The sequence below is a fragment of the Zeus faber genome (assembly GCF_960531495.2).
Source record: "Zeus faber genome assembly, chromosome: 22".
NCBI classification, from domain to species: domain Eukaryota; kingdom Metazoa; phylum Chordata; class Actinopteri; order Zeiformes; family Zeidae; genus Zeus; species Zeus faber.
Genome location: NC_137209.1, coordinates 20,139,196 through 20,165,258, shown reverse-complemented (window position 1 = coordinate 20,165,258; position 26,063 = coordinate 20,139,196). Strand labels below are relative to the sequence as shown.

Genomic DNA, 26,063 nt, shown 5'->3' with positions numbered 1-26,063 from the left:
CCACGGAGTGGAAGGCAACCGGGGTGAATTTCGATCCGATCAAGTTACGGGAAAGGGTTAAGCCCTTTCCAAGATGCGAAAAAATAATAATAATAAACATCTAAATTCTAAATTTAGTTTGCTGCCGGAGTAGAAAACGAAGGAATCTCGAAACGGAAGCCTTTCCCTATTTAAAATGAAGTCATTTAAAGTGGTAATCCATGCGAATATAAAGTAAAAAAATTAAAATCCTATATTTTGACACCGATTCCATGTGCAATGCATGCACCCCTCAATGTGCCGTGATGCAATGTTGATGGCGGGGTCCGCCACCATGAACTTACTTCGTAAGAGGTCGCAAACCGTCGACACCGTCGGTTGAATAAATGTCCGCGCCACCTCAAGGGAAGTTGAACAACAAGTAAACAATGCGGTTTTGGATGGAATTCTGGTATTTCCGGTGCAATCAACCCAACGTAGACAATCTGGTGGATTCCCACTTTCATATCGTCCCCTTTTTGCAAAACTCTCCAGATGGAACTGGGTCATCCGGAGGGTTTCTGGGTTTTGATCAGTTTCCGAAGCCGGAGCATGAATTCGACCGGCGTTTCCCAAGACGCCTTTCCCGGGAAGATTCCGGTGATTTGGCGTCAACGACAGGAGATTTCAGCCGTGAATTTCTCATCTGTTGCCGGGTAGAAGGAAAGAGGGGAGGAAGTGGCTTTGTTGCTGCGGGGGAGTCGTCCGCCATCCTCCAGCCTCCACCCTCCACCCTCCATCCACCATCCTCCATCCCTCGCTCTCTCTTTTCTATCTATGAGTACTTTCTACACGTTCCCTGGATGTGCTTGTGTCCTTCTTTAAAGCCCGGCTGATAATGAGGAGGTTGTGTTGTGGTTACACACCTGGATGAAGCTCCCCCGCAGAGAAAAAATAAAAAATAAAAAAAATAACTAAATAATACAAAACGTCTTTCGGCAAAAAGTTAAAAAAAAACAGCTCCCGTGAAAGGCGCCCTGCTCTCCTAAACCGACGCTGACACCGAGCCGCGGGGAGAAGAGAACGAGCCGAACAGAAGCGAACACGACAGGATGACACGCGCTCGACTTTGTTGTTGTTTGTTTTTATTTATTTTTCATCCCACCCTCCCTTCTGGGGCTCGTGGGTGAAGAGGCAGGAGCTTGTAAAAGAGTCTCGACAAATTCGACGGGACCGCTCTGCGGCGGCGGGGGTGGGGTTCTTTGTGGCAACCAATTTCCTGCCACAAAAACACGTTTGTGCCATGGAAGGACGTCCCGCCGCCGCCGCCGCCGCTTCCTGTTCGGGCCCCCAAGGCCAAAGGAAGCTGCCGAGGCCCCGCCTGTCACCGCGGCCTCGGCCTGGTGGGGTGGTGCCGGACCCGCCGGACGATTCGGTCGTAACGAACAGATGTTTGAATGGACTCGGGAGTCGTCAGAAAAGGACGGGGAGTGAGACTCACAAAGCACAAAATCATTATTGAGGATGAGGTGAAAAGGATCCGGAGGCTGCGGCGTTTGTGCTGAATGTGAGATATATATATATATATATATATATATATATATATATATATATATATTTTTTTTTTTTTTTTTTTTTTTTTTGCAATCCACCGAAATAAATCATTTTGACTGAATCGAATGATTGTTGGTGGAACTCCGCTCGCGACTCGGAGCCAAAACCGACTCTCTCTAACTTATATTATACTACTATACTATACTATAACTAATATTATGCTACTATACTATACTATAACTAATTTTATACTAATATACTATACTATAACTAATACTATACTACTATACTATACTATAACTTATATTATACTACTATACTATACTATAACTAATATTATACTACTATACTATAACTAATATTATACTACTATACTATACTATAACTAATATTATAGTACTATACTATACTATAACTAATATTATAGTACTATACTATACTATAACTAATATTATTCTACTATAATATACTATAACTAATATTATACTACTATAATATACTATAACTAATATTATACTGCTATAATATACTATAACTAATATTATACTGCTATAATATACTTTAACTAATATTATTACCCAAATGTTATCAGTGATCCGTTCCCCTACTGCTGACTGGGGAAAGTAGTAGTGTTACTAGCGAACACTGCTCCTCACAGTACTGACCGTCGCGATGAACTCCACGGGCAGGCGCAGCCTTGCAGTTTTGATCTTGCAGCACAAAAGCTCTTTCCCCTTGTTTCGTTCTCACGACGCAACTGGGCCCTCGCGCCCCCCCCCCCCCCGCCCCCCCACCCCACGTTCCTCTTCAGCGTCCGAAAACCTTCCGCCTCCGGGAAAAAACGCTTTGGCCACTTCGGAACCCTTACGGGGGGGTTGGGCGCCGGACGGTTTGGGTTTATTAGTTTCCACTCGGTCTCAAAGCCGCGGAGAAGGAATCATAGGCCCCGGGGCCCTTGGGGAGGTGGGGGGGGGGGGTATTGACAGGAAGGGAGCTCAGATCAGTCCCGGCCCCCGAAAGCTTTTAATCCCGGCCATGGATCCTCGCAAGACAGTTCCTTAAGACCCCGGCGATGGCTCTGCAGAATGCCAATGTGCCGATGCACCAAGGGCTCCCGGACCATGGACCCCCCGCCCTTCCCTCCCTCCCTCCCCCCCCCCCCTCCCTCCCTCCCTCCCCCTCCACCGCGTGTCTTTCGTTTTTCGAGATGTGAAACGAGGAAGGTCAGGAGGCGGGGGCGTATCGATCGCTCCAACAACACGGGGAATTTTTGTTTGTTGCTCCTCCGCGTCGTGGCCGACGGCAGCACGCGGGACCGGCCAAAACCTTTTGGGGCCGGTGGGGGGGGGGGGGGGGGGTCATAAAGGGGCCGCTAAGCTGGGTGGGGTCTTTAAAGATAGAGCTGGTGTTGTTATTATTTAAGAAGAAGAAGAAGAAGAAGAAGGAAAAAAAAAAAGGAGAGTCATTGGCTCCTTTGTCCTCAACGAGGTGATTAGTGGCTAAAGAGCTCCTAGCGCCCGGGCGCCATGGGCTGCGGAATGCGCGCCCGTCGGCGGCTTCTCTGGCTCTGCCTTTAAAATTGGACGGCCGGGGTGGGGGCCGGGGGCGGGGGGCCGGTTTGTGGAAATCAAATAACCCCGGCTGGAGTCGTCTGAAGTTGCCATGGCGACAGAAACGGCAAATAGAAAGCGGGAGACCCGTGGTGTCGGTGTCGGTGTCGGTGTGGTGAAGGGTTCCCCGTCGGAGAACAGTTTGCTTGGACCAACTATTTTTCCACACTGAGCGGGAGGATTTATTTGGTTATTCTGCGTTAGATTTGGGTTAATCCGCATTCAAAAACGGAAGTTGAAAAAAAAGAAGAAAACCTTGAATTTGAAATTGAAGTTACAAAGGGAAACTAAATAGCCACACGTACAAAACAATAGCCCAGTGTATATGATAATAATGAATAAATTCTGAACTGGGGTGGTTTGCTCCTCCAACAAGGAGAAACTTAGACTCAGAACATACATATCTGTATTACATCATTTTTAATATGTATATATTTAATATGTCTGCGTTTACCATTTTTATTAGTTTTCCCTTTCATCAATTATAATACAGTGCTTCAGACGGAGAGAGAGAGCAAATAAATAAAAATGGAAAAAACAAAAAGCCGCTAATCTGTGAATGTCGGAACAGGATTAAACTGGTACGACCCGAAATTAAAGCTCCGCCCGTCTGGATGAAGAGACGCTGAGTTCATGTAATCAAGCAGGACGATGACCAGGACGGCGACGACCCCCGTTTGACCCCCGGGTCACCGTTTCACCCCCCGATTGACCCCCGTTCAAGCCCCGTTTGACTCCAGTTTCACACCCGTTTTGACTCCTGTTTCACCCCGTTTCACCCCTGATTCACTGTTTCACCCCGATTGACCACCGCTCAAGCCCTGTTTAACCCCATTTAACCCCCGATTTACCGTTTCAAACCCGTTTCACCCCAGTTAAAGCCCCGTTTGACTCCCATTTCACACCCGTTTGACCCCCGATTGACCCCCCGTTCAAGCCCTGTTTAACCCCCGTTTGTCCCCTGATTGACCGTTTGACCCCAGATCGACCCCCTCTCATGCCCCGTTCCACTCTAGTTTGACTCCCGTTTGACCCCCATTTGGTCGAACGGGAGTCAAAATGGAGTGAAATCGCTCAACTGTTTGATCCTCACTCATTTTTGACTCTAATTCGCTCCCCATTTCAATTTCATCGCCACTTGACCCCCATTTGACTCCTGACCATTTCAAATGAGGGTTTGACTCCCGCTTGACCCCAGCTTGACTTCCATTTCAAACCCGTTTGACTTCTGTTTGACCATTTGAGCCACATTTGATTAATGTTTGAATTCACGTTTTGACTCCCGTTTGACTCCCGTTTGACTCCCGTTTGACTCCTGTTTGACTCCCGTTTGACTCCCGTTTGACTCCCGTTTGACTCCCGTTTGACTCCTGTTTGAACTCACTTGACTCCGGCTTGCCTTGCCAGAGCCACAAAAACGAATACCTATATATATATATATATAATTATAATATTTATTATAATGTCATTATTTTCACCTGATCTTAATTATCTGAGCAGGGAAGCAATATTTCTTTCTAGATTGGAGGTTTGGCGAGTGCCTTTAATACAATTCAACGTGACGTCATCTCAATCTCGCATTGACGTTGACATTGATGGTGTATGTGGCCCCTGGCGGTGACGTGTGTGTACTGCATGTTAAATGCGCAATAGGAAGATTTACCCTCCACCCTTCAACGATGCTAATTCTATCCAAGCCCCCCTCCTCTCTCTCTCTCTCTCCCTCTCTCTCTCTCTCTTGTAGCTCGAAACATCCATCCGTCACCATCGATCATTTTCCTCCTCTTTTTTAATCTCCATTGAGCTCCTTCCCTCGCTCCTTCACTCCTTCACTGTTTGGGAACAAATGGATATAAGAAAAAAACTGGTCAGAATTGATGAAGACGAGGGTCTCGGGAGGTTTTGATGAATGTCGGCTAGATTCAGTGGCGTCATCTGCCCAGATCTTTTATCGACTTTGTCCTTGTGTGTGTGTGTGTGTGTCAGCATGTGTATTATGTGTAATGTGTGAACGTGTTTTGTTTTTTTTTTGCATGGGGATTGAAAAAAAAAAACGTGTGGATATCTGTTTTGTCCTTGTGGGAGAAAAACAACAGCAATATATATATATATATATATATATATATAAATATGTGTATGTGTATGTGTATGTGTGTGATTGTGTGTGTGTGTGCATGTGTGTGTGTTTGTACTATATATGTTTATATATATATATATATATATATATATATATATATATATTCCAGATTCCTTATTTGTATAGAATGTAAAACAAAAATAATAAATCTGCTTCCGTTTGTTTCCTTTAACGTATCAACTCATTTGCATCTGAATCAATTACATTTATTTAATTTGGAAATATTACGTGAAACTAAATGTACCATTCATGATCTGAACTGAATGTGAACTGTATTTTGTAATGTAAGCTGAAAAATGGTTAAAAATGAAATAACGCTAATAATAATAATAATAATAATAATAATAATAATAATAATAATAATTAATAATAACAATAATAAATAATATTAATAACAACAATAAAAATGAAAATAATAATAATAATAACCCCGGAGCATGGAGGCTCTGAGTGGAGCTCCTTCCTTCTTATCTATTTAAATAGAATGGTTTCGGTTGGGAGCTCGAAGCCTGTGGTGGGTTCCCTCTTGTTTGGAGTTTTTCTGTTCTTCTCTTTCTTTGCTTTGTGCCGCTGGTCTCAGCAGCTTCCCGGGCCGTTGCTGTTCTTGCTGTTTTTTTTTGTTTTTTTTGGGAGGGGGGGGGTGGGTTGGGGAGAGGCTGCAGGAGGAAAGATGGACGCCCGGGGAAAGATAATGAATGAGGTGGACTGCGAGCGGCAAAGACCATCACTAAAGCGTAATTGGTCCCAACAGAGGATCGGGGGGGGCGGGATATTGACCCGTTGCTCGCCCGCCCGCCCGCCCGCCCGCTCCCTCGCTCGGTCGCTTTAAAACACAAATGTGGGCACACACACACGCGCACATGGAGACAAACACACTGCCGTGCAAACATATTCGAGTTGGCTCCTCAGTATTTTAAGGACAAGACATGTCAGTCGGGGTAGAACTATTCTAAAGTGTGGGGCGAGGGAGGTGTGCATTGAACTAGGGGAGAGAGAGAGAGAGGTGTAGATAGCGCAAGGAGAGAGAGAGAGACAGAGAGGAGTAGCTCGAGCTAGGAGCGCGGGCGAGAGAGGTGTGCGTAGAGCCATGAGTAAGAGAGGTGTCGATAGAACTGGGTGAGAGAGCGGGCGAGAGAGGTGTTGATATAACTAGGGGAGAGAGAGAGAGAGGTGTGCATAGAGCTAATGGAGAGAGAGAGAGAGAGAGAGGTGTCGATACTGTAGAACTAGGAGAGAGCGAGAGAGAGAGAGAGGTTTGCTTCACTGCAAATCTCCCAAAAAAAAAACCAAACGAGCGCAACCCTTCGCCACCGGTTGTTGCACGGAGAACCGAGTCCGGTCCGGAGCGCCGGGGGAGTCGGTGCCGCTCTTTGTGGCGCTTGGCGGCGCTGGGATCAGCGGGCGATTAAAGTGATTAGAGTTTGTGCTTACACGGGGCTCTGGCGAATTGTGCCACATCCCCCGCCCCACCACCACCTCCGCCCCCACCCAAACCCCCACCCCCCCGACCCTCCTCCATCAGCTGGCGCTCCCAGCACTAATCTGCCCGGCGAGCGGCGACACAGCAGACGATGGAAACAGGAGAGGGGGGGGGGGGGGGAGGTTCCAAAGCCGGGATCTGCCGAGGGAAGGCGGCGGCCAGACTGACACTTGTTTTTGTTGTGGGATCGGCCCCTCCCCCCCCGCCTTCCCTCCACACACACACACACACACACACACACACACACACACACACACACACACACACACACACCCCCAAATTTAATCAAAGGTTGTATGACAATGCGACCGAGGACCCAACAACGCTATGGCGTCGTCTAGCAATGGGAAGGCTGCCGGTTCGATCCCCTCCACCCCCGGCTGCTCCTGACGGGCCTCGCAGAGAAATCATGTTTTCGCCCCAGAATGCGTCTCATTTTGGGTGGGGGTGATGAGTGCAACGATGGCGGTTCACAGAGGGAACCAGGATACGTCTTTGTCTACCCCCCCACCCCCCCGATTAAATCCAAATGTTAGGACGGTGGAGGAAACAGCTTTGGGTCCCCCCGGCGACGCCGGCCGTCTCCGCGGCAAACGGCCCCCGCCGGCGACGCTTTGTTTCACCTACTCCACCCAATTATTCATTTCCATATTTGAATCAATCACCGCGAGTGAATCCATTTCCCTCTCCCCCCGCCAGTTCAAAGGACTCCATCGGAGCCAAGTGCCTGATGAAATCCTGATTAGCCGCCTAATTGCTAATTGCAAAGTCGGAGCGGCACGTGCTTCGCCGGGCTTCTTCTCCGCCCCCACACCACCCCACCCACCCGCCCCCTCCCGAATCGATCCTCCCCTGCTGGGCCATTGATCCGCAGTTAATTCATTTAATTGTAATTATTTCCCCGATTCTTTTTGTTTTCTTTCTTTTTTTTATTTTTATTTTTTTTTATTTTTTTCTTACCCGTATTTTCACCACAAATTGCACAGCCGCCGGGGAACTTTGGTGAAGCTAATTGGAGGCTGTAAAAAAAAAAAAGAGGGGAAAAAAGTAAAACAACAACAAGCCGGCTGTGAATTTGGACGTTGAGGCAGGGATTAAGTGGTGTGTTGTGCTGTATAATTGTGTTATATTGTTTAATCCCTCAAGAGGAAGCTGTTAAATAACACCAGTTGGATCTTGGTCGACCGCGTTGTTTAATCTTGTTTGACGACTTGCTTGATTAATCGACTAATCAGACGTTTAGATTCATCGGAAATAACCGCGCTGTCGCATGGCGGGGATGGGACTGCTTTTATGGGAGACAACACGACGGCGGTTCAGTGAGGAGACGGAGTTCAAACCGGTCTGATCTGGTCCGGCAACACCGATTAATCGGATGTTTCGATTAATCGGGAATATGGCTTTGCTGTGTGACGCGGACGGAGCGGCCTTCAGGGTCGAGCGCTTGTTTCGTGCTCATAGTCACAAAAATGAATCCATTGAATCGCCTCCCGGTGCCGGATTGTCAGACCGTTTCGTGCCACACATCGCGAAATTTAAACCAATTCATTTGAATGGGGAGATTTCATTCAACCTTAGAAGGGTGGGGGCACCGGGATGGAGGGGGGCGCAGTACACTATTAGGGTGAGGTTCGGACTATGGTCAACCTTCTGGTTTGAAACGTTTGTAAATAATTGAGTAAATATGACGCAATGTGTATGATTATTTTTTGGAGCACCGGGTTGCGACAACAACGCGACGACGTCCAGTAAAAAATGTGGCGTTAAAACGTCCAAAAAGTGAAATAAATCTTCCTCCAATCACATTAGACACTCTCTCCCAACGCTAATAACCCTAATTTCTGCTCTGGCCCCCTTGATTACAAGGGTCCCATAAATTACACCCGTAAAGGGGTCCCAAGATGAGGGTGGTGGTGGGGGGAGGGGGGGGACCCCTGTAATTGTTTCTGGGTTTCATGGGCTTGACCTCTTATTTATATGACTGACATCTACTGCCAAGGAATTAACTCTTCGCAGGAAATACGACAGGTTAGCTGACGCTGGGAATCGGCGGGAAAGGGGTGGTGCCGTCCACCCGTGTGTTCGTGTGTGTGTGTGTGTTTGGGTGGGTGGGAGGGCGGGAGGGGGGGGGTTGTGAACCCATAAAGCCGGGGATGGGACCGTATCTCATTACGGCGGCTTGAGATGAGATGGGCCCCTCTCCGCTTGTCCCTCAGTGGGGCCATTGATCGGTCGGCGGCCAATCAATGTTAATTAAGGTGTAGGAAAGGCTTTAATTATGCCGTATGAATCACGGTGTCAAACCTCGCCTTGACCTTCGCAAGACTAACACTCGCCGATACCTTTTCACATATACAGTATAGAGAGGTATACATATACAAATACAGTATATATACATATACTGCCCATACACATATAAACTATATAGACATATATCTGTACATATACTGATACAGCGTATAGACATATACACGTACTGTACATATACAAATACACTATATATACATATACATGAAATAGACATCTGCATACACTGTACATATACATATTAAGTATATATACATATACTGTGCATATACAGTGTATAAACATATACAAATACAGTATATAGACATATACAGTATATAGACATATACTGTATATATTCATATACTGTGCATATACAGATACAGTATATATACAGTATGTAGCCATATACACACACTGAACATATACATACAGTGTATATATACTGTACATATACGTACATATACAGTATATAGACATATACATACACACAGTGTATAACCAAATAAAGGCTGTATTGTACATAAATGGGTACCGATTCGATTTATTGGTCGGTGATTTTTTTTTGGATGTACAGGACTTTTCGTTGACATGGACCAAAGATGGGTTTAGCATTCTTCACCATACTGTAGCATCCTGTAGCAGTCTTCAGCATCATTTAGCAGTCTTTAGCAGTCTTAAGAATCCTTAAGTAGTTATTAGCATCCTTAAGCAGTCTGTAGCGGTCTTTAGCAATTTTTTGTGTTTTTTGTGGAGTCTATAGGAGTCTTTATAATACTTAAGCAGCCTTACGTAGTCTTCAGCATCCCTTTCAATCCACAAGCACTCTGTAGCAGTCTTTTCAATCCTTTAGCACTCACGGTCTTGATACATATTTCGCAGTCTTCAGTTGTCCTCAGCAGTCTTGACCATCCTTAAGCAGTCTATAACAGTCTTAAGCATCCTTTAGCACACTGTAGCAGTCTTTTGCAATCTTTAGCGGTCTTTAGTAGTCCTCAGCAGTCTTTTCCATCCTTTAGCGCTCTGTAGCAGTCTTGATAAATCTTTAGCAGTCTTTAATAGTCCTCAGCAGTCTTTTCCATCCTTTAGCTCTCTGTAGCGGTCTTGATAAATCTTTAGCAGTCTTTAATAGTCCTCAGCAGTCTTTTCCATCCTTTAGCTCTCTGTAGCGGTCTTGATAAATCTTTAGCAGTCTTTAATAGTCCTCAGCAGTCTTTTCCATCCTTTAGCTCTCTGTAGCGGTCTTGATAAATCTTTAGCAGTCTTTAATAGTCCTCAGCAGTCTTGACCATCCTTAAGCAGTCTATAGCAGTCTTAAGGATCCTTTAGCTCTCTGTAGCAGTCTTTTGCAATCCTTAGCGGTCTGTAGCAGTCCTCAGCAGTCTTGACCATGCCTGATCAGCCTACCGCAGTCTTTAGCGTCGTTAAGTCCTTCGCCTCCCTCTGTCTCGTTCTGTAAACAGACGGCGGCGTTGGGGGAGATCAATACTTGTCAAAACGCTTAAGAGTTAATGTCGTGAGATAAGTGTTGCTATTAAGTGTAGCCCACTCCGTGCATGTCAAGCGGGGCCGTGATTGATGAGCGCCACGAGCAAAATGGCAGATGAGGACGCCAGCCGCACCGTAATTTATGCCCGCTTTTTTTTGGGGGGGGGGGGGGGGGGGGGGCGAGGTTGCTCTTTAATGAAGATCCACGTTCTTCGCCGGAGCAGGTTGTTTTTTCGTGCGCCGGGTTGATCGTCTCCGCGGAACGACACGCTCCCATCTGCGTATCGCTGTCTGTCCAGACGCCGCCTCTTCGCCCAAACTCCCCGTTGTTTTTTTTTCGGCGTCCGACACTCGGCGCCCCCCCGCCCCCCCCGCCCCTTTTCAGACGGACGACTTCACCGGTGACAGGACGGCAATCAGTGCTCGCTGAACCCGAAAATGCGCGGACTGTATCATCTCGCGCCGCGGAATTCAAGCCCCGTTCGACTTCATTAACGCCCCCCACCCCTCCCCGAGACGGGCGCTCGTCCCGGGAGGGGGGCCTTTGAAACCCCCCGGGGCCCCTTGTTTGTTTTCGTGTGATTAATCCGCCCTTTTCTCGCCCTTTCCTTCTCTCTTGCAGGTGTAACAACCGGACGCAGTGCGCCGTCGTGGCCGGACCGGACGTCTTCCCCGACCCCTGCCCCGGAACCTACAAATACCTGGAGGTCCAGTACGAGTGCGTGCCCTACAGTACGTACCCCTCCCTGTTCTGCCTGTACCCGCGCTCGTCTCCTTGGTTGTTGTTTTTTTTTTTGTTTTTTTTTTTTGCCCTCCACGGTTTGCGTTTCCCGCAGTGGCGGGGAGATATCCGTAGTTTTTGCGAGTGTCATCCGTTTTGGCGTCATTGATTTCGAGACAGCCGCGGCATCTTCTGACGGCAAATCACATCGGCGATCAACAGAGATAAGACGCCGTGTTGAACTTGTGACAGTATTGACAGCTCCATTTAAAAAAAAAGCGAGAAAAAATGTAAAAAAATAAAAATAAAAAAGCGAGATGTTGAAGGATTGCAGGTATGGCACAGATGTTTTTCTGTGCTGTGATTGTGTTTGTTTCTTTCATGTCTGATTTATGCAAACGACTTGACGATTTTCCAGTTTATTGTAAGAACAGTGAGTACTAGGTCAGAGGAAGTAGTCATTAAAATGTGTGTATATATATATATATACTGTAAATATGCAAAATATGCAGCACTAAAAATGCGCTTTGCAGAACTAAAATAATAATAATTTAATATAACATCAAAAGTTTAAGCAACAATGTAAATTAATAGACAATAAGTAATTTAAAGAAACGCAAAATATCAAGTATATAAATAATCATGCACAATAATAATCATAACAATGATAATAAAATAAATGATAAATAATAACACATAAAAAATAAAAAAGAATAAAAAATACAACAATGTAAAGTAATAGGCAATACAATAGTGATAAACATAGTATACAGTCATACCAGATTTTGTTATGAGTTATAACTCCCGCAGCACCTCATGTAGGTATTTGTTTTTCATATTGATTCACACCAGCCTGGATATTTTGACACAAGGTGCGACAGCGAATGCAAACACGTCCAATTTATTCATAACTTCATCGCCTCATGAATCAACAGCGCAACAATGAAACGTTAAGCAATGCAGCGCATGTTGGGCTGAGATCCGAAAGGTCAAATCCTATTACTCGCCAAGTAACGGTTAATAACGTGCCGTCGCGGTTCATTGTTTCGCTCGTTAATTTCGGTTTATTTAATTCATTCATTCGATTCATAACTAATTAAAGTAGCCGGATGGATTTGGATGCGCGGCGCGTTATTAATGTTTGCGATGATTAGCGAGAGATGATCTTTTCTTAAACTGAAACAAATAGATCTCTGTTCAGGGGAGAAGGAAAAAAAGACTCGAAAGGGAAGGAAAGAAAGAAAGGCGAGACGGACCGAAAGGGAAGCGGCCATGAGGTCGGAGGAAGCGGCCCCGGCCTTGGCTATTGTTTGCGCGAGGACGAAGGACCTTCCAGGCGGGAAATCGGGGCCAAACGTTCCATGGAATTCCGCCCAAAATAATCGTCACCAGTATAGAGTCATGTCTCATCTGCGTAGAGGAGAAGCACTCGTGATCGGGATCTGTGAGCTGTGGTAATTATTCTGGCGAAGCCGACCTGCTGCTTTTTCTCCAGTTCCTCCTCCCCAAACTACAAAGTACTCGCATTGTTTATTGTACTCTAAATGGGTACATTTTTCAAACTGTACTTACTGAGTTTACTGTGTAGTGTTTTCTGTTTCCGAGACTTTCGGTTTTACCCCACTACATTTCAAATATGCATACTTTTACTCTACTACATTTCAAATATGTATAAGTGGCAGTTTCGCCACCACACGTCAGCCAGGTGGCGTTTTCAGGGCCCTCCGGCACAGAGACACGGACGACAGGGTTTGAGACACAGTTTATTGTAAAGAGTGGGCTGGTTGGAATAAGCGCAGGAGAAGATTGAACATGTCATGACAGGGGCTCCTCTCCTGAGTGAGTGTGGGGATGGGGGTTTTAACCTGCTGCTCGTGAGGCCAGCCAAAGGGCAACAGGTGTGCAGCCACCCTGATCCCAGTCACCTAGACCCAGGTCAGCTGTGGCTTCTCACCACACCATCCCCACACCACGGTATACTTTTACTGTACTACGTTTCAAACATCTACTACAGTTCAAATATGTATACTTTTACTCAACTACATTTAAAATATCTGCTGCCGTTCAAATATGGATACTTTTACTCAAATACATTTCAAATATCTACCACAGTTCAAATATCTACTGCAGTTCATGTATGTATACTTTGACTCAACTACATTTCAAATACGTATACTTTTACTCTACTTTGTTTCAAATATCCACGACTGTTCAAATATTTTTAACTAGCACAGTCACATTATTTTAGATACTCTAGTTACTCTAGAGGAGCCGGTCCACTGAACCAATCAGAACAATCAAGCTAGTGGATATGACAAGTCAATTTACTTTTTTATATTTACTACTTATACATTTACCAATCAAGTATATTTAAGAACAGGTATATATATATATATATATATATATATATATATATACACATGTTCAGCAGAACAATGTGTTACTTTCACTTCATCGGGAGTAATTTGTGTCAGGGTATTTGTATTTTACTTTTACCCTGAGTACTTATTTCACCACTGCTTAATAGACACAAGACATGATGTCTTTTAATAATAAATATATAAATGTTTTAGAAACATATTTTTCGGGGCCTTTATTCCAACTTCAATCAGGCAAACGGCAGATGGAAAAAATGCAAATGAAGGACGGAATTTGAAAATTGATAAATAAGAGACACGTTGTGTTTGTGAAGCCGAGCAAACCTCCAGACCGAACTATGTATTATTAATATGCTTCGCCCCAACAGTCGGTTATAGGTATAGTAATAAGTCTCTCTTAAAACTTTTATGAATAACAAAGGCATTTTCCCTTTTAATCCCTTTTTTTCCAGATTGCGGCGCGGTCGCAGTGTCAACACATTTCATTATATATTTTATGCAAATAGCGCGTCTCCCGTATCGTTCTCGGGTGGTAAAATTCAATTTGAGCCCTTGCCCTTTTCTCTCTGTTTGTTTCTTCTCCGGCCTGGTGAAACGGAATGACGACTGGGCGGCGTTTGAATCAGCACTGTCTCTCCGGCTTTACCTTCGTCGGGGGCGTTATGAATCCAGACACCTTAAAAAACGAGGTCCCGCCTGGGACGAGCCGGGGATGCGCCGCCCGTGCCGTTTGTTGTTGTTTTTTTTTTCTTTTTTTTCCAATTTATTTTGTGGTGGTCACAGGTCAGAACAATGAATAACGGGAAATGGCGGTCTTGGAACGCTCTCGGTAACTTATGACTAACAAATGAAAAAGGGCTGAGAACGGGGCCGAAACCCAACTGCCCGGGGCAACTGGGCAACCGTTATTGTGGGACGCTGTCATGTCAGGGCTAACGTCCAGCAAGCTGGTCGTTGTCGCAAAATAGCCCCGGATGGAGTGACTGAGTGGGTGTCGTATCGCTCCGAAGGGGCTTATTCAACGATAATGACCAACTGGCTGCACATTATCCTGCCTGTTACGCGGTTACTTAGTAAATACAACGGAATCGAAACGGAATTTTGATTTGAGATTATATCGTCTAGTTTAAGGGCTCGTTCCGCAACAACATAGCAAATTGACATATGACGTATGACAAACCTATTGACTAGGTGGTGAGAAACGAGGGACCCGAATGCAGGCACCGGGGCATTATTAACGCACGGATCAGCGGGCAGTGATTCAGAAATAACGGAGCGCCGCCTTCCGCTATCGACCAATCAAGAGTTGAGTATTTTGGTGGAGCTTCGTCCCCGAAGGAAGACGAGGGATTGGAGCGGCGGTCGAGTCGACGGGGCGGCCGCTTCCTGACTCTCAATTCTCCTTCTCTGTTTTCCCGGGGCGTGCTTCACTCCTTCACTCCGGCTTTCTCCTCCGACTCTCTCGTTTCACTCATTATCCTCCTTTTTTTTTTTCCTTTCGCGCCGTCCTTTAAGTGTTCCTCCTCCTCCTCCTCCTCCTCCTCCTCCTCCCCCCCCTTTTTTTTCCTTCCCTCTAACTCTCCATCTTCAATCTGTTTCTTCCTCTTCTTCCGGCGTTGGGTGAATGCCTTCTTCCATCTGCATTCAGCTCTCGGAGCTCACCCTCTCTCCCTCTCCCTCCCTCCCTCTCTCTCGGCTAAGTTACGGCTCGGCGCTCCATCTCTCCGCCAGCTGGAAAATAAATTGCAGCATCAGATCCGCCGCAGAAAGGTCGGATTAATCGATGGACTGATGCTTTATCGATTTTTGTTAATTCGCAATTTTATCTGCAGTATCATATCATCGGGGTGAAATAAAAGTGTTACAGCAGATTATTATCATGACCCAAACATTATGATCAATATCTAGGTGTGTGGTAACAAGTTAGTCACTGTTGGATTAGATAAGGATAGCATTAGCTGTTATGTCACATGGGTACGTTATATGTTATATGGGGATCGGTAACATATGTGTTTTACTCATTATAGAGCGTTTTAAATTTAAAAAAAATCTTCATTCAGGGTCAAATTTGAGTACATTTTTGGTACATTCAAAAATTTGAATGAATCCCACGACTATAATGCAATTCATTATTTTAATCGTTTGACAACCCTAATAAGTGAGCCATTAATACCCTTTTAACTTCTTGTAAATTTCTATACATTTTAAGTAGTTGTCATTTTAATCGTTTGATCGCTCGATCATTATATTAAAAAAATAACCCTTCAGGGCACATAAGATAAAAATATCACAACCGACGATGTAACATGGCTATCAAACTGTTAAGGAATTGTTTCACTTTCCATGCACAGCTTTTTTAACAGAAAAAAATCCTTCTTCACAGGCAAATTAGAGTCAATTTGAGAACATTAAGAATTGTGATTTATCGCAGAAATCTGCAATTAATCACGATTAATTAATGTAATCGTTTGGCAGCCCTTCTAATCATTGTTCTTATTATTCACTAACAGTTAAATGCCATGAAATGATATTCCACCCTGTGAATTTGTGATGCCTTCACAAGTAGCAACAAGAGATGAGTTCCCATGATATCTAAAAAACAAAAGAGAAATCCACCCTGGAGAGCACATTAGCCTCCTCACTTAGTGCACTGGGTGTTGTTGTTGCAGTAGGGATATCATTACCGATAAAAGTTGTGTTTTACCTCCACATTCTATCCGCTGTTTCTTAAAAAGAAAAATTGTCCTTCCGCGTCGAATGTGAATCAATGTAAAAAGTGCGATTAATGACACACAGATATCATGCGATTAATCGCGATTAATTATTTTAATCGTTTGACAACCCAAATAAGTGTCTTTCCTCATCTTAAGCGAACGGTTAGAAGCCATTAACACCCTTGTAAGTTCTTGTAAATTTCCGTACATTCTATACAGTTAACGCGATTAATTATTTTAATCGTTTGGCGACCCCTTGAAAGAACACTTGAAGGAGTATGAAATAAAAAAGTAATTATTTTACCCCACGACAGTAATTCCCGACGCCTTCACAGCTATCCAACGCACGCACACACACACACACACACACACACACACACGCATCATGCGGAGCCCCCCCCCCCCCCCTCAACACGTGCACACTCCGGTCGGATTAGTGGGAGTAGCCCTCTGGCACGGCCGCTTTACGACGCGCCGTAAACGCGACTCTGCCGCGACGCCCGACATCTGTCTCGCCCCGCCCTCTCACCTTGACTTCCTCTCCCGTTCTCTCGGAGCCTCGTTAAAACCCCCCCCTCTCTCACTCCATTATTATTATTTTTTTTCCCAACACCCAGGAAGCGCCGACCCTTTCTGTCTGGCGACCCCCGCCGCGCCCCCGTGTCTTGGCCCTGCCCGGCGGCGTCAACTTCTCTCGACTCTTTTCCGATAAGCCCCGCTCCCAAAGTTGCCCCAATTAGGAAGTGGCTGAAACCTGCGTCAAGCATCTTGTTCCGGTGAACCGGGCCTGGGCCCCTGGCGACCGCCCTCGTCTCCCGCCGCCGTGGGGGGCGAACCGGATGCGCTTTTGTTTCGCCTTCCCACCGGAACAACGCCGAAAAATACCGACTTGGGCTTGGCCAAGCGGGGAATGGCTGTTACAGCGTTTACGTCGTGTATCTCATTTCTACTTTTAGCATTTAACGTACTTCGTTCCGGGCGGAAAACCGAGGATCGCTGACGACCTGGAGTCAAATTCCCCGTGTGCCCGGAGGTGGACCTGGCCCGAAAAGAGCCTTGACAGTGGTTCTGGAAAAACAGAGAGGAGACACTGATAGGGCGTGACAAACAAGGCCGACGCAATTCCTCGATCCACGCCGCAGGATCCAAATCCGCAATGTTGCGACCGAATCGAGAAAAAAAATGGCGTCGTCCCTCGTTACGTAGCACGTAGCTCGTAGCGACGACTGGCCAGGCAATTAGCTCACATTTCCACTTTTTCCAGTGCACTGTAATTGGTTTTTTAATTCATTTCGCACGGACAAGTGATCAATCTCTAATAACACATCTAACAGCTTCCGGGGGGGTTCTGATTGTTTTGGCAGGGGTGGTCCGCCACCTGCTGCCGAACCCCCTCCCCGCCGCCCGACCCCCGCCCCCCCGGTCCGTCTGGCAGGTGAAGCCACGAAATTGATGCTCTACACATGGCTATCACTTACAATGTGGCTCAGCCGTAATGTGGCGTAATTACCGGCCCGACTATTATGGGACGGTCACACCCAGCGCTAACGCCACCTGTGTGACCGGCGCTGCGAGTCTGGATTTGGAAATTTGATGATGCTAGATTACGTTTTAAATTTCTTTTGATTATGAATTTTTGTCGGGCCTCTGTCCAGTCGATAAAAAAACGTTTTTGTTTTTTGTAGATTAAAGTGGCAATTCGCTTACTTATTTTGCTAAAAAAAAAATCCCATGTCCGATCTTTCTTTTTTTTTTTAAAGATGTTACTTGATAAAAAACTGCCATTCGTTTTTTGATTAGTATTTTCGTTATGCACAAAAATACCCCCATCACCTCCAAGTGACCAAGAAAAAAACAACTTGAAGTAAATAGTTTTAGAGTGGTAATCTGGCGCTTTGTAAGAAACCGTCATTTCATACAATAATACACTGTGTATTTAAGTTATGCATGTGCTCTATATGCTGTTTTTCAATGCCGGTGGCAGGGTCCGCGGGTAAAGAATGCAAGGATACGACACTCGCAAGAAGTGCACAGTCAATCCACACCACCTTAGGTGACAAAAAAATAAATAAAAACCAATCGATCAGAAGAACAGATGCATCGTCAGTTTCCCACGATCTGATGGATTTGCACTTTAATAACGAAAACCAAAGAAACATTAATCCCATTGGAAAGCTTCCAAATCACTCGTTTCCCTGTCAGAATCCCCCTGAATGGCTTTTTGTCTCAGATAATCCCACGCTCCACCCCTCCACCCACATCCACCTCCTCCACCCCCATCCTCTTTAAGCTACTTCCAAGTGTTGATCACTCCTTGATGCTATCAGGGAAATCTACTCAGCAGATTGCAGGAGGAGTTACTACAACTCCCCAATCCCTCCATCCTTCTCAGATCTACTGACGTAGCATCGGGGGATTCAACACCTGGATGGGATTTCGGGATGTATTTGCATGCGCACATACTGTATGCAGCCTCCACCCGTCTCCCTCCGCCCGTCCTCCAAAAAATGCCATTTAATATTAGCTGCGCGTCGTCGGAGACAGTGAGAGGATTGTGGAGGGATTGGGTGGTGGTGGGTGGAAGTGAGTGTTGGGTGTGGATGGATAGAGACGGGTGGTTGGTGGGGACGGATGGTGGCGATCGGTGGTTGGTGGTGGTGGGGATGGGTGGTGGTGGGTGGAGGTGGGGGTGCATAACGATAGGTGGAGCTGGGTTGTGTTAAAGGACGGGTGACGAGTTTTGGGTGGGGCTGGATGGTGGACGAGGGTGAGGGTGGTGGAAATGGATGGCAGAGGTGGGTGGTTTTGGCGACGGCTGACGGATGGTGGGTGGAGGTGAGGAAATCTGTTGTGGCCGCTCATCATTCAGTGGCAGTCGACCCCACCCTCACCCACGCCCAGACAACGGGTGTCGTGGGCGTAGCGTGACCGAGTCACCCAGGTGCATCCTGTAATAGCACAGACATTGGTTCTGAACCACACACACACACACACACACACACACACACACACACACACACACACACAGGTTTGGGTTGAGCGTCCACTCGTCTGTCACTGATCTCCTCGTGTTTTCTCTTCTCTTCTCATCCCTCCATCTTTTCTTCCTCCTGCGACTGGAGTCCGAGTCCTCGTTGACTCCTTGGTTGAAATAACAACAGGCAATAATAATACAAAGTCATTTCAAAGATACATTAAAGAGGAGAATACGAAGTCTATCCAATAATAACAATAATAATAATAATGATGATAATAATACAAACAATCATTTTAAAACTAAAAAAAATTGAAAAACAATCAAATAAAAATATATATAAAAACAAATTACTAACAATAATAATGTAAACAATATTTTTTTAAATATACAAATAATTAATAAATTAAAAAAACAACAAAAAACAAAAATAAATTAAAATAATATATTAAAACATATTATTGTTAATAATAATAATACTACTAATAATAATGTTAATAATAATAATAATAACCTTTATTTTCATAGCATCTTTCAAACACTTTCATGAATAACATCAATAGAAGTGTATCAAATATTAACAACAAAAAACATAAACAAGCTAAAAACATTTCATAAAAATTTGAACTCAACAAAACATTTTTTTATAACAAAAATAGTAATGATAATTATCATAATACAAAGAATGATAATTGGTGCTTATATTTTACCAGTGATAACATACTGTATCTTAATTATTCCTACATGTATTATTGGATTGCATGGATGAAAAAATGTCTCTCAAATGAACTTTGAATATATATATATGTGTGTGTGTGTGTGTGTGTGTATATAGACCAATCAGCCACAACATTAAAACCACCAATAATAACCACTAATATTGTGTAGCTCCCTCATGCCGCCAAAACAGCTCTGACTGGTCTGCTGCTATATACATCCATACATCCAATATTATGGGATGGTAGCAGGTGCCATTGGAACGAGATGATCAATGTTATTCACTTCTCCTGTCTCTGGTTTTAATGTTGTGGATGATCCGTGTACATATACAAATTCCATTTGAGAGGCATTTTTTGTGGATGTGACGCATTCAAGTCAAACGCGTTGCCTTAGTGACGATATATCAGCGGGTGGTTCAACACACATGAACATTCAACGGCTAAGCACACACATCCATATAATATGTGTTGCGTTCCCATCGTGCAACACACACATATGCACATGCACACGCACACACACACACACACGCACACACACACACACGTGCACGGTTTTGGAGTGGTGTTTTGGATGGCTCTCCGGAGAGGGGGCATGGTGCTCTCTTTTCACCAATCACCCCGCTAATCACACCTTCTTTCATCCTTCCTTCAACCTCCACCACCTCCTCCACCTCCTCTTCTCTCCATCTCCTCTGTAATCTCAAGGTCCTTGAAAATCAAGACGTGGTGTTCTCGGGGGAGTGCAATTATGTTATTTCTGCTCCAGTAACACCCCCACCAAAAAAAAAAAAGTATTTAATTATTAAATTTTGTTTTTGTATTCATTGCCCCCCCGGCCGGTGTCCTGGTGGTGGTTGGAGGGCTGCCAAATCCCTCCACCTGTTTTTTATTTGGTGTAAAAACGGTATCATAGACACATAAACACACCTACACACTACAGCACACACACACACACACATAAACCGACATACACACACACACTACAGCACGTATACATACACCACCGCACAAATAAACACACACACACACACACACACACTAAGCACACTAAGAACATAATGTGCAGACACACACAATGCACTTAAATGCATTACCACCACACACACACACACACACACACACACACACACACACACACACGCTAGAGCACACATGCATACTCACACAAATGCAGAAATGAACACACACCTAAGCACTTCACACACACACACACACTCGCACACACACTCGCACACACACACACTCAATCAAACAAGCACATACGCACACACATAAACACACACCAGAGCACATGTGCATACACACTCACATACAAATAAACACACACCTGAACATGCCCACATGATGCACTTTAATGCATAACCACACACACACACACACACACCCACACACACACAAACACACAAACACACGATGCACTTCAAAGCTTAACCACGGTCACGAGCGTGCAGCTTCCTGCGATGTCAAGGTTAGGAGATAGCGTCGCTCTTCCCGGGAGGAGGAGGTGGAGGAGGAGAGAGAGAGAGAGAGAGAGAGAGAGAGAGAGGGAGAGAAAGAGAGGGAGAGGGAGGGATGGAATGCAGACAGAGGGATGAAGGGAGGAGGGAAGAGACTTTAAGGACGGAAGGAGAGCGACCCTCAGTTAGTCGGAGGAAAAGTATGATTTATTTTATTTATTTTTTTTGGAGAAATGAGCGAGAGAATGCGGAGGGGTGGGAAGAGAGAAAGATGGCCGCCCCACGTATCCTCCCACATCCTTAGGCTCATTCTTTTCAAAGGGCCCTCCTAATTCGGGTCATTAATTACCCGGTCCGGGTTTTTTTTTTTTCTACCGGGAGGGGTCGTACCCCATGTCTTTGTCCAGAGAGAGGTGGAACGAGGGAAGAGAGAGAGAGAGAGAGAGAGAGAGGGATAGATGGGAGGAAGGCGAGAAAAAATGACTCTCCTAAATATTGCCGCCGCTCCGCCATGAATCTCTATTAGTGGCTAATGATACCATTCCGACACCTCTCAGCCATTAGCCTGAAATTGGTGAGCGTTAATTATTGAAATGGAAATCCATACGACTGCCCGGCGCATGGAGGGGCGCGGCCCGAGGGCAACGCCGTCCAGCCCAACTTCCTGTTATTTTCTAACAGGAAGTTAGAAAATAATAACGTTCAGACGGATTTCTAAGGCGGCGGGCATGATGCGTTCAAGTCACACGTGGCGCGTTCAAGCCCAGCACGTCGATCGGGGCTGTGCGCTCCGTGAGGGGCGATAAGGCGGATCTTGCTTCCGTTCTAGCCGTCCACTCATCCTCTGCTCGCGCCCGGATAGAAGATGGCGGCTCTTTGAATTACGACGACGTGGTGAAGTGTCGGTGGACGCGATGCGTTCATGTCAAACGCGTCGCGCCGTCTTGGATGCCATGACGTACAAAAACCCTGCGTTGTCTGCTGACAGCATAGGTTATCCAAAGCAAAACAATAGAAGTCTGTCCCATCCTTGGTTGGAATCTGGATGGACGATGGCGCGTCTTGAATTGCGATAATGTGACGTGACGGAAATGTGACCTGACGCGTTGAGGTCAAACGTGATGCGTTCAAGTCAAACGCTTTGCTTAGCGTTGTACGTTATGTTAGTGATGATATCAAGGCCTCGGTTCTCTTATAGCTAGAAATGTCCTTCATCCTTTGTTAGAATCTGGATGGAAGATGGCACGTCTTGAATTAAGATAATGAAGCGTTTGAACAAATTTGTCCCCAGAGGTACAAAATTACTAACGAGTAATCAAAACCAACGGTAGAATGAGTCTAAGAGTGAACCAAAAGAACAGCCCGATTCACAGTTTGGTTAGTGTCCTTTCCAAACGGTTTAAGTCCTTTTTTTATTGAGGCCGGCTCGTCCTCACAAAGTTAGGCCCTACTTATTTCTTCTCTAAGTGCGTGCCTGATATTTTCCTCCTTTATTTATTTAGGAGCTTTATAAACAAATAAAGCTTATAAATGACATCCCTTTGATATCCGATCCACGGCAAAAGACTCCCAGACAGGGCCGGGAAGAAAGAGAGGGTGGGAAGTGGGAGATAGACAGAGCTAAAAGGACGCCAGAGCTTTGTGCCTTTATTTTTTTAGGAGACTCAATAACAGCCTTGACCAGAATCGAATTAGGGTCACTATGGCGGCGGTGCCTCTCAAATGAATCAATTCCCAGTCATTTGTCACTTTGCCAGGCATAGCGCTCTGCCTCTGTAGCATGGTAAAAAGTAGTCTAGCCTGGGCCAGACTGCAGCATCGAAACAGGACCCCGCACAAGATTAATAAATTGTCTTGAGTGGTCTGCCGCATACAGCTGGAAATGCTCTCCCCAAATGGCCTGTTTGTGTCCAAACTGGAGATGGGGATGTTTGGGGACGCTTCAATTTCCTCTCCCCTGGACTGCTCAATGCGGCGGACCAAGGGGCGTAGTTAAGTACCTCATCATATAGGCCAGGTTGGTAAAAGTATGGGACCAGCAGTTCAACCTGGACAGAAGCTCGACAGCAGCGTCCCTCGCTGCTGGTCGGCTGAAGAGCCCTCTGTAAGACAGACATCCATTAAGAAAGCTCCCCTCCCTGTCCCCAGTCGGACGGGCGCTAACTCGAAGGATTTGGGAAGGAAGCCGCGCTGCCATCTGCAGCCGTGGCTTAACCACGCCCCTTGGTCCGCCACATACAAACTTGCCTTTCTCAAATTTGCTCCTCCCTGGACGTGTCTACAAGCCGTCCAAAACGCTGCAGCCGGGCCTCTGTCCAGGTCGAATTGCAGGTCCCATATGTCTCCCAACCTGGCCTGTTAGGTCAGGTACCTGCATACTTCACTGACCTACTACTTCGTCCCTACAGTACAAACAGGTTACTTAGGTCTGCCGCTGGATGTTTGTTGGCCGTCCCTCGGTCTAGACTAAAAACCAAAGGTGATCACCTCAATCCTCAGTATCACAAATTGGTCACTCGGGTCCACTCAGGTGTGGTCACCATCCCGCCATCTAGACTGAAAAGCAAAGGTTCTCGCGCCTTTCAGGCAGTTGCCCCGAGTCTGCGTGACTCCCTCCCTCTGGATTTAAGATGGCAGGACTCTGTCGACACCTTTAAAAAAGCAGCTAAAGACCAAACCTGTCCAAACCGGCCTTTGTTTAAATCCCAGCCCTCGCACTGGGTCTGCGTCTGTTTTTTCTTTTTATATCCGTGTCGGGGGTCTCATCCGCATCTCTCCTCATCCTGCCTCTCCGCCAGATATCACGTAGGCTTTTCGTCACCCCTCACCCCCTCACTAATGCCTTTTTCTATAGGCCATTACCTCCCCTTTACCCCCACCGCCGTTGGAGATCGCTCAATCAAGGGAAAAGCCGGCTGGGACCTGGCGGTGCATGTGCTTTGCGCGGCCATCCTCCCACCGGAGGTGAGCGATGGCCGATCGAGCGGGTTTGGTTGTTTACCACGATTCGGCCCATGAGGTCCTGCATGCAGTGCTGGTTATTGACAGATCTGATGGCGATTCAATTGTGGCCCGGGGGCTATTGTTTCTGCGGCTCGGCGGCTGGGATGGATGGCATTTTAATGACGGCTCCAGAGTTTTACCTTCGAGGAGGTGGTGTTAGCGTAGTGGGGCGGGGTACTCCTCATTCCAGGCATCCAAGCTCCGTCTTCCATCTCTCCCTCCTTTACCTGATGTAGCCTGACCTAAATCCCCCTTTTTTTCTTCATCCTCCTTCACTTATTAGTGCTCTCCTCCTCTAATAACCTTCATATCTTTCAATCTGTGCAACCCGCCGCCCTCCTCTCTCTTCGCCTTGACAAGCCTGCACACTCACCTCATTCTGTTGCTCTCTCCATTTGGCCCGTGTAAGCCCTGGTAACAGAGGTTAATCCTCTCTTATTAGAACCAGGATTACGGGGGAGGGAAGGGACGAGAGCGGGCACGCCGGGCGGAGGCCCCGGTCTTTCCGCACCATCCACCGTCAACCGACGACGAGCGGGGAAGGTGGTGCAGTGCGACGCCACATGGCGGCCAGTCTGCAGCCGTTGGCAGGGCCCACGCTGAATAGTACAACTGTTGTGGGAAACAACACAATGGAGACGGCTGTTAAATTTCACTGGCACTCAGATAAAGAGGCTTGTACCAAATTGTGAGAGAGCGATTTTTTTTTAAGTGCTACAACAGTCTCCTAGGGTTTCTCTCCAGATCTCAAACTGATATTGAGTCCATATTGAGTTTAATTATGCAGTTAGACTCGCTCTGGGAGATTATGCTCCGTGCGGCAGATAACCGGTAGTTTGCATCCAGAGTGAACAGTGCAGAACAATGCAAATTTCCCTTCCTCCTATGATAGCATCTGACAGTTGAGGTGACCATATGATGAACAACTGTTTGCCTCAGCCATCTTTCAGGGTCGTGCATCGCGAACCGCCGCCGTGCTTTCATACCAAAAGAGCTGTACAGATTGCGGCATGTGTTTCATCTTCTTCATTTTGCACACGGCCCCGGCGCTGCAAGAATAATGCATTGTGCGCGGCTTTGAGGACGCCTCTCCTCAAACTCACCTCCTTCGCCTTTACCCACTTCACGGTTTCTCCAAACGGATCGCGAGGGGTTTGTGTTCGAAGGTCACGCGTTAGTAAACCGGCTATTAAAAAAAAAAAAAAAAAAAAAAAAAAGCGCTAAGCTACGAGCCGGGTGGATCAAATAACGGACCACTACCACCACCACCACCATCGCTTACTGGGGAAAATGGTTTCCCAGTATGCTGCCAGCTGGCTACTCCCATGTCAAGGGTTTGATATCTGATGAATGGATGTAATCCCTGTATTGCAGCAGGGATCATCATCGGGGAACAACTCAAATACGTCCGAATGCCCAAAATACCGGAGGTGGCCTTGAGCGCTTAATATGTTTTTAATTTCTCTTCATCCCCCCACAGGCTCCTGTGAAGCTCGACTGTTTTTATCCTCTTTGCTGCTTTTCAGACGCTTATGATTGAGCGTTTCGCCGCGTCTGTTTCACTAACCCCCGTGTTCCTCTTTT

At 46.0% G+C, this 26,063-nt stretch overlaps 1 protein-coding gene across 1 annotated transcript in view; it reads left to right on the top strand.

Moving 5' to 3' along the window:
• LOC307246827 (adhesion G protein-coupled receptor L3) overlaps window positions 1–26,063 on the top strand; it is a 183,541-nt gene that overhangs the window by 18,678 nt on the left and 138,800 nt on the right. Inside the window, exon 2 of the mRNA XM_080022853.1 lies at window positions 11,136–11,249. Within this exon, the coding sequence (XP_079878979.1) occupies window positions 11,136–11,249 (114 nt within the window). The remainder of the gene's footprint in view (window positions 1–11,135; window positions 11,250–26,063) is intronic.